At 34.5% G+C, this 13,849-nt stretch overlaps 1 protein-coding gene across 2 annotated transcripts in view; it reads left to right on the top strand.

The window, feature by feature from the left end:
• LOC107851054 (deSI-like protein At4g17486) overlaps window positions 1-7,494 on the top strand; it is a 13,986-nt gene extending 6,492 nt beyond the window's left edge. For both annotated transcript variants that reach the window (XM_016695946.2, XM_016695948.2), the window contains 3 exons: window positions 3,649-3,915; window positions 5,211-5,498; window positions 6,878-7,494. In XM_016695946.2, the coding sequence (XP_016551432.1) occupies window positions 3,705-3,915; window positions 5,211-5,498; window positions 6,878-7,122 (744 nt within the window). In that variant the 5' untranslated portion in view covers window positions 3,649-3,704 and the 3' untranslated portion in view covers window positions 7,123-7,494. The remainder of the gene's footprint in view (window positions 1-3,648; window positions 3,916-5,210; window positions 5,499-6,877) is intronic.
• Window positions 7,495-13,849: the final 6,355 nt, after the last annotated feature.

Raw genomic sequence — 13,849 nt, 5'->3', positions numbered from 1 at the left:
AACAGTCTTAATCATTCAGTTTTCAGATCTAGAGACAACATCTTAATCATTCAGATGTGCATTCAGATTCAGACGTCTGAATCTTAAAAAAAACAAATGGAGCCTAAATGTCAAGGCTGCAGTTTATCTTATGAACAAGTTACCTTCTTTATCTATTGAAGGTAAAAGTCCTTATGAGATATTGTTCTGTAAGGCCCCTCTTCACTGATACACTTGATAGTCATTGGCTGCAAATGCTATGCTTCAATGCTACCAAAGGGAGATAAGTATTCAGAAAGAGCCAAGCCTGCAGTATTGATGTGAGGGTATATTTGTTGATGGAGCTGCTTGCTTACAAGTTATTTGTTACAAGGGATGTTATGTTTTAAGAATACTTGTTCCCTTTTGCAGACAAGTCTACTTCAGAATCACCTACTGACTTTCTCAAACTGAGTGACTATGACTTAAGTAGATGTAGATACTCATGGAGATTCACCTGAAACATCAGTCTTGTCATCAAACCCCTGTGCCATCAACCCCCTGTGCCATTAGATGAGGATGTGCATTCTTTATATGTTCCAGCCCGTATACCAGATGATGATCTTTCTAGCTCATCAGATGCAAATGCATCACCCTCACCACCTGCAGTGATTGCTCCAAGAAGATCAACCGAGTACAAAAACAACCTGCTTGGCTGATGAGTTATGCATCACCAGGAAAAGAAAAAGGAACCAGATATCCCTTAGCCAACTATTTGTCCTATGCTAGCACTAGTCCAAGTTATTAGTGTTTTGTATTCAATTTGTCAGCATTGGTTGAACCTCAATCCTATAGTCAAGCTGTTAAGGATGAAAGATGGATTGAAGCTATGAAACTAGAGGTCAAGGCTCTTGAAAATAATCATACTTGGGAGGTGGTTGACATGCCACAAGACAAGAATATCATAGGATCAAGATGGGTATATAAAATCAAGTATAAAACTAATGGAGAAGTGGAAAAATTCAAAGCAAGATTAGTAGCTAAAGGATATAGTCAACAAGAGGGGTTGTATTATCATGATACTTTTTCACCTGTGGCAAAAATGGTTACGGTAAGAAGTGTCATTGCTTTGGCAGTATCAAAAGGTTGGTGCATGTATCAAATGGTTGTCTACATGCTTTCTTACAAGGTGATTTAGATGAGGAAGTATACATGGAAATGCCAGATGGATTCAGAGAAGAAGGGTCACACAAAGTATGCAGATTAGTGAAGTCCTTGTATGGACTTAAACAAGCCCCAAGGCAATGGAACATTAAGCTTACTGCTGCTCTACTTTAGGCAGTCCCTCAAACACATATGACTACTCTCTTTTCACTTTGAAGAAACCAAAAGGAATGGTTGTGATATTAGTATATGTGGATGATCTTCTTATCACAGGTGACAATGATTCTATGATAAATGAAGCTAAGGGAATACTACATCAGCAATTTAAACTCAGACCTTGGGGAGCTCAAATATTTTCTGGGCATTGAAGTACTGAGGTCCACAAAAGGAGTTATATTAAATTAGAGAAAGTACATTTTGTAGCTTATTGCTGCCACAGGACTTGCTGGTCTCTTACTCCAATGGAAATCAATGCCAGGTTAACTTCAGTAGAAGTAGATAAGGCAGCAGGAGTTACAGAAGATGATGTCCTTAATGATATCACATCTTATCAAAGGCTGGTTGGGAAACTAATGTATGCAACCATTACAAGACCAGATATTAGCTATGTTGTGCAGACTCTAAGCTAGTTCATGCAAGAACCTAAGAAGTCTCATGTGGAAGCTGCAAATAGAGTGGTTAGATACTTAAAAGGCACTGTGGGACAGGGTGTTTGGCTCAGGGCACAACCTGCTGCTGAACTTGTGTGCTGGTGTGATTCAGATTGGGCTGCATGCCCAAATACAAGAAGATCTGTTACAGGATATGTGGTGCACTTTGGTGGTTCCTTGATATCATGGAAGTCTAAGAAGCAGCATACAGTGTCCAGAAGTTCAGCTGAAGCAGAATATAGAATAATGACTTTAGCTTTATCAGAAATCACATGGTTGGAGGGTTTGTTTTCAGAACTGAATGTACCTATTAGTAAGCCTATCACAGTGTTCAGTGATTGCAAATCTGCTATTCAGCTGGCAGCTAATCCTATTTTTCATGAGAGGCCAAAGCATATAGAAGTTGATTGCCACTTCATCAAAGACAAGATCAAGGAGGGATTGATCCAACCAATGTATGTTTCAACTAGCCATCAAGTTGCAGACATTCTTACTAAGATTTTGAGTCAAGATCAACATCTACACCTCATGAACAAGCTTGGTGTGCTAAAGATTTTGCACCCTTCAGCTTGAGGGGGAGTGTTAAAATGAGTTAGTTGATACATGGTTTAAGTTCACCATTGAAAAGATTACTGTTGCATTAAAATAGCTTGTAAGTTTTTGCCGTTTCATTGAAATAAGTCAGTCAAGTTAGTTGCTGCTGATTGAGTAATGCAGTTACTTATTCAAGTTGTTAGAGCAAGTTGTTAGAGGTAGTTAGGAATATTCTAGAGGCTCATGTGATAATCATGCGAGTCTATAAATATCTACCATACATTCCTCATTGTAATACAATCATTCTCATTCAATAAAAGTTCTCAGCTTCCTTTCTTCTCTTGTCAGTCGAATGAAGCTCTGCTTCAATGGCTCCTATGTGTGTATGTGAGCATTATGTTGCAGCAGTTTAACAGATAGAGAATACCGTTTGGGAGGCAAGGTTTATAATGCGGCTGATTTGATCTCATGTTCATCAAAGTTGTCCTTTGGAGGGATGGGAGTAAAATGACATTGAGCGAGCGGTTTATAGTTTTGATACATCATCTCTTTGGTTCTTTACCTTCTTATAGAATGTATCATTAAATCTCTCATAAGCATGATTCAGTTATAGTGTTAATCAACAACTTGTGCTCCATTGGTTTTTGCTGATGATTATGCTTCTTCTGAAGTCCCACGATGTAGTACTCAAAGTTGTTTAGATTAGGAAAGAAATTCCAGGGCAGCACAATGTCAGTGTAAGTCCAAAACTTTACCTGAATTATTAATTTTGGTACCTGTCTAGTGCTAAGGCACGTGATATAGCTTAGTACAATAAACCGATTATGGTAAGTTGTTGAATGAAAACTATAACTCGCTTGCGAAATCTGAATGAACCTTGTAATCCAAAGGTCAACCTATATTAGTTTTATTAGGTGACAAAACTATTGTTTTTTTGGGATTTGTTTTAGTGATAAATTGATGTTTAATGCTTCAAATAAGGAAGCAAATGATATGTCCTATGGTTGCGGAGATAAAGCATGTGTCGTAAAGTGTGTCATCAATAGTATCACATGCTTAACCTAATCTAGTGCAGTATTTTCACATTCAGCATATGACCATCGGTGCATAGGTGTTAAGCCGATGCAACTTTGGCCTAATCTTTTTGAAATATTGTAATCAAACAGCCATTAGTATTGATCTTCTGTGGTTTAACCTTCTCATTTTCTTGTTATCTGTTCCTTCTTTACTTCATTTATTGTGATTTTTCTCTTATTTTTTTTTCTTAACAAAAAAATTGTTCTTTGGTTTTATTGAGTTCTTCTAGTTTCTGAGGATTCCTTATGCTTCTTGGTTCATGCAGAGAGAAAGAGGCCAGTGGGCCTTAAGTGAACCTTAATTTCAGTATTGAAAAGGAAAATGACCTCAAAACCAAAGAAAGGATGGAAATCAATTTCGTCTAGCCATTTGAAGACCAAATCAGCAGCACATTTTTGCTTGCTCCCCAAAGCAAAGTCAGATCGATATGGTCCTGGTGACACACCTGTTTATCTCAATGTGTATGACTTGACTCCTATGAACGGCTATGTATATTGGGCTGGCCTTGGTATCTTTCATTCTGGTGTAGAAGGTACACTCTCATCAGATTTTTCTTCTTCTTATTTTGTTATTCACTGCTATTTCTGTGTCAATTTACCCATATAATATCCATTTTTTGTTGTCGATATGTTGCTCCTCTTTTTGGAGATACAGTTCTTTTGGGGTTTTTGCCTTATATACTGCTTTTCCTAGTTCTGTTTGATGAGATACACTGCAGTGTGTTTCATCACCCGAAGAATTAGTTTGTCTAACTGGACTTATGTTAAGCTAATTAGCTAAAGTCTTGTGTTCAGATTTAGAAATGAAACTTGTATCTTGGATATATCCATGTAGAACCCAACTTGTAAATGTGGTTTACTTATTCAAGAACAGATAAATGTTTTTATTTAGTATTGGTGGTTTAGCTTAAAGTGGGAATCTAACTCAAAATCTAAAGTAAGTGAAACACAAGTCAAGTTTGCTCTCCGTTCTTTGTTTTTAACTTAAGATGTGGCTACTCAGAGGTCGTTATTGATTCTGGTTCGTCTCAACACATCTCAGGGTGCTTTCTGAAATTTCCCATGATGTTTCTATACTCTTTGCCTGCTGATAGGTCACTCACTTATTTTCCTTGAAATGTTTGTTGTTGCATAGTTACTTTTTCTACAACTTCTTTGAGTCGAGCTCAAAGAAAGTTCAAAATTCTCTGAAAGTTGTATTGGTTCGAGAGATGAACTTCAAAAGGACTTTAAACTTTTTGATGACAGGAGAGATTCTGCTGAACCAAATCATAAATACATCAGAAACTATCTTACTGCAGTTGATTAACTTAACAAGTCTAAATGCTTGTTTGTTCCTTGATTCGTGCAGTCATGTCAGTTTCTTTCTTGTGTTTCTTGATGGGAGATTCTATTGGTTACCACTAAAGCTTTTGATGCCTTGGAGCGAAAATAATATCTTCGTTCCAACATGGCAACATGTACAATGGTCTTAAATTTGGGATATTGGAAAGTTATGGAGTGTGTAAAAGATATATTAGTTTCCCCCATTTTTGTTACTCTTAAGTTTGTTCCTTTACAGAAGATTATAAAGAAGTCCTCTGTGCATCTATTTTGACTCCTATATTGGTTCTAGTCCACTCGATGAAGTCTTAAGGGGGTGCTAAAATTTCGATAGGGGAATCCCAAAGAAGTGTTAACTATTGACCATTGTGTCTTAGTAGTTTTATGAGCCGATGTGAAACTTGACATGGAAAAAGGAGAACCCTTAGTGGATCTGCTGCCTGAATTAGTTATATTTAGCGCCTCATATTTATGTAGTTCTGTTAATCTGACCTATATTTTACAGTTCATGGTGTAGAATATGCATTTGGAGCTCATGACTATCCAAGCAGTGGCGTCTTTGAAGTTGAACCACGGCACTGCCCAGGGTTCAAGTTTAGGAAGTCAATATTCATTGGGATTACAAAGTTGGATCCCTCTCAGGTTAGAGAGTTTATCGAACGTCAAGCTGCTAGCTATAATGGTGACACATATCACTTGATTGTTAAGAACTGCAACCATTTCTGCAACGATATATGCTACAAGCTGACTGGGAAAAAGATTCCAAAGTGGGTAAACCGACTTGCAAAATTAGGTAACCCTCTGTCATTCCATGTCTCTTTAATTAGCAATAACTATATATTTTTTTTGGATAGATATAGTTATTATTTATCTAGTGACTTGGTCTTTTAGAACTAAAATCATAATTATGTGTTTCATAATGATAGTCTGAGTATGTTTGATATAGAGGAGTACATATTACGGAAAGTATTTGTCAATTTTTCTATGTTTGGTTGGTCAAAATATTTTGGAAAAATTCTCTGGGAAAACAAGTTTCTCAAAAATCAGAAAAATGATTTTGGTAGTGAGAATAGCGAAAACAAGTTTCATGAATGACATTCCATGCTGATTGTCTTGTTCCTACACCCCGCCCCCACCCCCACCCCCACCCCATCCCCAGAGTGTTTGCCTAGATTATATATACATGTTATCTTATGTAAAGATCTAAACGCTTGGATACTGTTTATGCTTACTTATGAAGCACCAGAAAATAAGTAAGAAAATCACTTGTTTCTCAACAAAGCATTTTTCACATAACAAACATGCCCTCCATCTACTACTCTCTTTTCTCTATCTTGGTATATTGGAGTCCTCAAATGCAGTATTAAATACAAATAGATGCCTTGGATATCGGTCTGCTCACACTATACGGTTCTTGAGAGAGAAGCACGGTACAATTTCATTTACATCAGTTATGCACAAAATGTGTAGATTTATTACCTCACAGAATATAGCCCAACATATTTGGAGAAATGTGCCAGTTTAAGCAAGTTATCTCCTTCTGATAATAGTCATGCTAGTGGCGGTAGTACTACTCTTGTGGTTTCTTTTATTTGATTTATTGTTTCTTGTACTTCGGTCTTTGTCCTATTTTATTGTAGTTACTGTTCCTTTTAAGAATGCCTTGTGATGGTTTTAGTACTTCACTATGGCTATCTTCCTTTTTCTTGAACTGTTTTGTTATGCTTTGTCTTGAGCCGAGGGTCTGTTGGAAAAAGGTAGGGTTAAAATCTGCATACACACTACCCTCCCAGACCCCACTTGTGGGATTACGGGATTACACTGGGTATTTTGTTGTTGTTGTTGTTGTATCTCCTTGTGATAATACTAACTTGAGATGTTCATGCATGATAATGGGGAATATATGTGAACTATAATGTAGGCACTACGCTCCTGAAAATGTTCTACTTGACCGAAATGAAAGAGTTTGTCATGTTTTAAAAAAGAATGGAAAGAGTTCTATAACTTGGAAAGAGGATCCATTACCTGTTCCCGTGTATAGAAGTTTTTTCACTGGGAATAAAACTTATTCTCGAAAAGAAAAAGGGAAAAAAGTGTTTGGTTATCTCATATTTTTGATCTTGTTAAGGATTTCGTGTGATATGCTTCAGTTTCTCTTTTTCATGCACGTAGGTTCATCATTCAGCTTTATGCTACCTGAGGCTCTGAAAGTTGCTGCCGTGGAACATGACCCTCACGGCCCAGAATATGTTAGTGAAAGAAGAAGGCTGAGAAGTGCTTTCAGCTGTCTTTCTTCCATCTCCACAAGACAAAGGCAGTTATCGACATCTTCGTTGTTTCTACAATCACCCTTGAAAGGTTGCTTACCATCTTGGGAGTTAAGAAAGTCTAGCAACAGGTCTCTGAAGGAAAGGTAAAGATAATGGAGACCCGGCGATTAAAGGAACTTCTCTTTCGAGCTCGGTTCCCATTTTCTTGGAATCAAATGTTATGAAGATCAGAGTGGTATGCTTAGGAAGGGGTAGTATTTGTAACATGACATGATTTCAGTGTATGTAATATGTCTTTTTCCTTATTTGATTGCGTCATTTTGAGCAAGTTTGCCAACAGTTAGAAGTTGAAAAAGTGAGTAGTTGTATCAAGATGAATGAAGATGTTTGTGAGACTAGTTTTTGATAGTCTTTAGCTAGAAGGTTGAGCAACTAAAGTTTCAATCCAAAGAATGTGGATTCAAAAGGCAAATTGTATATAATGCTTCTGCCAATCATAAGGCAAATGTTTATGCATTATGGTATGAATCCAATTTGGTTTGCATTCAAAGGTGTCGCCTAGTGGTTTGTTAGATGGATTATAAACCATGAGTCGTAGGATCAAATCTCAATAGAGACAAAAATGTTAGGTGATATTTTTCCATTCGTTCTAGTCTTGGTGAATAAAGTTATTTGATACTTGTGTTGCTGGGAGGTGTTGGGTATCTTGTAGGGATAATTGGGGTATGTTCAAGTTGATCCGAACATCACAGTTATGAGGAAAAAAAATATGAATCCAAGTTGCTTTGTATACAATGAAGTTAAGGGGCAGGTGCACGAGTACCCACTTCTAGTGTCCCCATTTAAGTTATCCCAAGTTTATAAATGTAAACTTTTTATGTCTATCCACACTTCAAAACAACTTCAGACGTCTGATGTTGGAAGTTTCATATAGCTAAGAGAAAAGACATGATTTTCCTTTAACTTGTATGCTCAACTTACTTTAATAGTTAAATTAAACTTTTATTTATTTATTTCTTTAACATCTTTAAAGTGTATTTATTTCATCTCTAATGCTAATATGACATTTAAAAAAAAAATGCGCGTTTATTTGTTAAAAAAAATTAATTTTAATAATATTATATTTAAAATAACAGACATCACAAACAATGTAATCACTGATTTATGATCTCTTTAAAAAAATTAAATTTATTTTTATTCAAAAAGATGAATATTGCAATTCTTTTGAGGCACTCTGGTGAATGGAAATCCGAAACAGAATATGTTAAGTACAAAAGTGAAGGAATTGTTGTCGCGAAATCAATAACGTATGTGAGGCTGATTTCGTTAGTTCCTGCTGAATTAGACATTGACGAAACTTGTAAATCAATTGATGTACGCTATGTTGTCGACGGTAATGAATCATCTATTTGTATCCGGAATGATAATGGTGTTAATTTGTATGCCGAGTTGAAGAAATCTCTACCAAGATTCATAATGTATCCATTATGTATTTGTAATAAATTTTATTTAAAAGGTGTATCTGTAATATCCTTACGAACTAATCTTTTATGAAATTTATATATACTAATATTTATGTTCTGTTTCTGTATATATAATATTTTGGTATGTATATATTCAAATTTTTTTTAAAAAATTATATCTGTAATATACATACGTATTAATCTGCTTAACGACTTTACGGTATAATTTAAATTTTTAGATATACTAATCATATTATATTTTTGTTTTTCAGTTATGTACTCCGATGTTACAATGAGGGTTGTAACTGGACGTTGGAAACATCTACTTACAAGAAAACTGATGTTTTTAACATTCAGAGGCGAAACACTATCATCAAGAAACTGATGTTACCGTCAAGCGAAATACTGTCATCAAGCGAAAATTGATATGGACGATGCGGACATGCCTGTCACATGAGACGTTCTTGTAACTTTTTTTCGAAGGAGAAATGAGCTATCAATGACTCTACATACAATGGTTAATCACTCGTTTATCATTTAGTAATTATTTGTATTTCTTCTTTGAATTGTTTTAGTTGTTTATTGCTGCAAACAGTTGAATATCATTTTTATTCAGTTTATCATTTCATTATTTTTGGTATTTTAGTTTTATTTCAAAGTGTAAATTGCTACTGTTCTATTACGTTATTCTTTAATTAACTGGTGTCTCAAATCGCAAACTTATGTAAATTAAAGCATTTTGTTTTCAAGTAGGTATGTACATGTGTTACAAATATATGTAACAATATGCAATTGCTATGCATTACTCCAATATATACGTTGACAAATAATTTGGATATTCAGGCTTATACATAACTTCAATTAATATGAAGTCCTATACTTATGTATATGAAAGTTTATGTATTAGTCTTATCTGATTTAACCTATTAGATAATCTTATGAAATTTCTATATAACTATTATATATCCTAAGTTCATCAGTATAGTGTTGTTAGGTATAATTTCAATCTTTATGTACGTGAATACATGTACATTGGGATTCTATGTATATGACTACATACATTGAAAGTCTATATTCGTGACTACATATTCATAGTAATTCTATGTATATGACTACTTAGACATAGTAATTCTATGTATATGGCGACACATATATTATAATTCTATGTATATGATAAGAAATACATTGAAATTATGACTACTCATGTATATTGTTATATGAACTTGTTATTCATGAACGAATATACTTATGTATTGATAATCATACGAAAATTATGATAACAAAAAAGTATGTATATGATATTTTTAACTTCAATGTTTAAACATATACATAAAATATATAGATTTCTTGTCTTTGCTTTTGCTATAAGTATGCTGCAATGTACTTAAACATACTGATTTAAGTTTTTCAACAAGTTGGATTTGCTAATGTCATTGTTTTGAAAATAAATATGATGGCGCGATTTTATGTTTGTGATGAAAACCTTTAGGCCACTAGATGTGAATTGACCTGTCTAGTAAGAAGCTGAAAATGAGTGTCATATTGCAGTTGTAAACTACTAATGAAAACTGAATTCATGCTTTCATGTCATTAAATAGATAAAATATAAAAATGCATAAGCTAATCGAATAGGTTGAATTAGATTAATATCATCAAAATAGAATAGCCATAAATTAATTATATATATAAAATTACATAAACATTTTTGTATATATTGTTATAATTTCTATAAAATTAACATATACGAACTTTTATAACACATATACGTACGTTATAACAAAAAGTAACAGGCACAACACACAATATCATGCAGAAAAACAGTTTAACTAATAATCCAAAAACATAAGTTAATATGTTCTAATAACTTTGTACATACAAAATACCTAAATTAGTTTAATAATCCAGAATCCTAACAAATCCACAGAAAGAAAAAAATCTTCACCATAAGCATCTTTAAGACTATTCAATGCTAACTATTCCTGTTTCATCAGTTATGGGGATATATTTTGTCCTTGGTCTTGGAGGGTCGTCATTGTCACTAACATAACATTTCTTCGCTTTTAGTAAATCGTAATTTTGAAGGAGTGACGCATATCCCATACAATGATAGTTTGCTTCAAAATCAATTGAAGGCACAATAATTCCTTCACTTAGGTATTCTGCATACCCAGCGACAAAAACTTCATAGTCCCTGCAAGCAAATAATATACATATATATTTAATGTAATGTTGATTGGCTACTACTAAAGCACAATCACATTAATGAAAAAACACACATAATGTTGCCCACACTAACAATCATATTCAAAAAAATAAAACAAAAAAAACCCCATATTACTGAAAAAATACTGATATGCATATTGCGTTAAAAATATCAGTCAAAGCATACTCCAAAACAACTTAATCCCATAGACCTTTCTGTCACGTCCATATCGAATATGCATAACAGTAGCATATATACCTAACTTCTGATATGGTATTGCTATAACTAAACCAAACAATTCCTACAGAAACTACAAAAATACAATACACAAGTCTGTAATGAATATGAACTATACATATCATTATATTTGAAATACGTACCATCAATTATGCATATGTCTACCATATACATAAGTACTGATATGTATATACACCGGCAACTACTAATGCACCATCAAATTCATGAAAAACCCAACATAATAATGCAAAACTAACAACCATATCTAAAAATAAAAAATCAAAAAACCTCACATTGATGAAAAATACCATATCCCAGTATAATAAATAATCATATCATTATATTTCAAATACATAGCAACACTTACGTATATGTCTACCATATATATAAGTACTGATATGTATATACACTGTTAACTACTAATGCACCCTCAAAAATCATGAAAAAACCCACATAATACTGCAAAATTAACAACCATATTCAAAAAAATAAAATAAAATAAAAATTCATATTGATGAAAAAAATCAAAAAATCAAATAATACCCATCTGATTTGATTTTTTGAATTTCGATCAAAACTTTTTTGAGATTCTTCATCTTAATAGGGTCATTACGATATTTTGATCTGTTTTCAATAAAATTAAGATCCTCGTAATCAAATTCTTCGGGAACGAATCCAATAACCCGATTTGTTGGTTCATAATGGTTGTTGTCCGGAAATTTTGACTTATTGAGAGTCTCCACTTAATTTTGAAAAGGAATTAAGAAACCTTTGGAGAGTTACTTCAAACGATTCAAAACAGGAAAATCGTTTAAGAGATTCTAAGTAAGCGGTTCTTATTAACGTTTTAGGAAGGTGTTAAGCACCTAAAACGTCCGCTAACTTGCAGCTATCCGGACAATTTGAAAACATCTTTTGATTAACTTCTGAAAATATTGATTTTTGAAAAGAAATCGATTTTAGAAATATTTTGACGTTTATGCAAAATTAGTTTTTTAGCGCTCGACTAAAGGATTAACTAGGTTCGCAAGAAACACGTAAACAAGTAAGCAAAAGGGAAAGAGGAAAAGGGAGAAGTGGTGATTTTGGCTTTTAAGCCCAAACCATCGACCCTGTCCTAATCTAGTTGGATTTTTTAACCCATTTTTCACCTGTCCTAATCCTATGTTTTCGAGCCCTTGGCTCGATTTTCACTTTACCTGTATTAAATTTACAACTTTGGCTTCGAGGCCCCAAATAAATGAATAAAGAAATAACTAAATAAATAAAGACAACAATAATAAATGACTAAATAAATGAATGAAATGAAATCCGAAACTTTCAAGTCTCTTGGCCGCTTCAACCGTAGGACTTTAATCCATTTTTCTTCTTCGACTCTTTGTATCCATGCACTATGAGATTTTCTCCTTATGTCCTTCGAAATTGAATCATAAGGGATGGGCCTCAATGACCTACACTGAATATGCAACAATGGGATAGAGTCCGTTTGGGCTCAAAGACAGGTTCATGCAAAGAAAAGATATATGAATTAATACGCGTTCATAAGAATGAATAGTTTGGACAACCAAGGAACATGAATCAAACTCGTACATGAAAAATCAAACAAGGAGACCATAAGGAATAAAAAATTAGACAAAGCAAAATAAAGAAGCGAATTGGATATCCTGAGAGATTAAATGAATAGGTGAAATGAGAGAGAATTGGATGCAAGTTCAAACAAAACAGAGAACTAATCAGTTTGTAAGCCAAGAAAATTCTAGTACAAGAGTCGCTACCTTGAATCATTCATGCAGCAGGTTAATGGTAGATTAACAAAACTTGAACAAACCGTGGATTCCAATCACAACGAATAACATTTATGCTACTGGCATGGCGAGTCACAACAACATATGATCTAACAATCCTAAACCACGCGATCAATGTCAAATTAGCACAAAAAAACTTCAACAATTAGAATCGGAAACATTAAGACGAAAGCAGGGATTCACACTTTTACCCTATCGAGACATTAAATCTAAAATCGGGTGCTAATAAATGTCCATAAGAGAGAAATAAAGCCACCACCAGTCTACGAACCTTCTGGATTTCTAACGAAATCACTGACTTTCAAAGACAAGAAGAGCTGGTTTTTGCTAAAAGATTGATATTCTCTAAAAAATTTCTCTCTTTCTTCTTCAGAATTTTCAACCTCAATTCTTCGAAAAGAGAAAGAACCACCAATTTCGAATCCTAAACAGTAAACTCCCGAAAGGAAAAAAAACCCAGGTCCTCCAAACAGTGACCTCAAGGGACCTTTTATAGGAGACCAATTCGGAGTCCCCTTTTGATCTGAAATAAAAAGTATCCCTCAATTTCAAATTCAAAATTTCTTAGGGTTTCAACCACCATTCTACCCGTTTCAAATTGGTGGACCAATTAGAATAGGGAAAAACAAATTTTTACCCCAAAACCAATGAAAAACAACCAGGTATGTACTAATTCGTACCATTGTTATCGAGATTTGCAAAATTCATCCGTTGAGGGGACACCTGGACCTATTCTAGAAGGCTTTTGCTCCGTTTCTCATCCTATTAATGCGTGATATGCGTGAGGAATTGGGTCGGCTGGTACGCTGAAGATTAAGGTCGGGTCAGGTTACTGGTTGGTAGATTGTGGGTCGTTGACGGGTCAGGTTTAGATTTTTGAAGTTGATTCAGGTTGTTGAGGTTGCTGTTTCTGTTGGTTGTATGCAGCTTAGCTGCTGAGATTGGGTAATGTTTTGATGTCTTGTGGGAAAAGAGGGAAATAGAGTAGTGGGCCGGGTTAGGTTTTGGGGCAGCTATGGGTATTGGGCTTAGAATGAAGTAGAAACAAAAATGGGCCGCTAGACTACTTTGTTTCTTAGGTGGGCTGGTTGGTTTAATTAGAAGAAAAGAGGCTGGTGGGTTAGGTCTTGTGAAGCTGTTGGGGCGAAGTTGGGGTTGATTTGGGG

Source organism: Capsicum annuum, chromosome 12 (genome assembly GCF_002878395.1).
Source record: "Capsicum annuum cultivar UCD-10X-F1 chromosome 12, UCD10Xv1.1, whole genome shotgun sequence".
NCBI lineage: Eukaryota > Viridiplantae > Streptophyta > Magnoliopsida > Solanales > Solanaceae > Capsicum > Capsicum annuum.
Note: the sequence above shows the minus strand (reverse complement) of the source record. Positions and strands in the feature narration are given on the sequence as shown.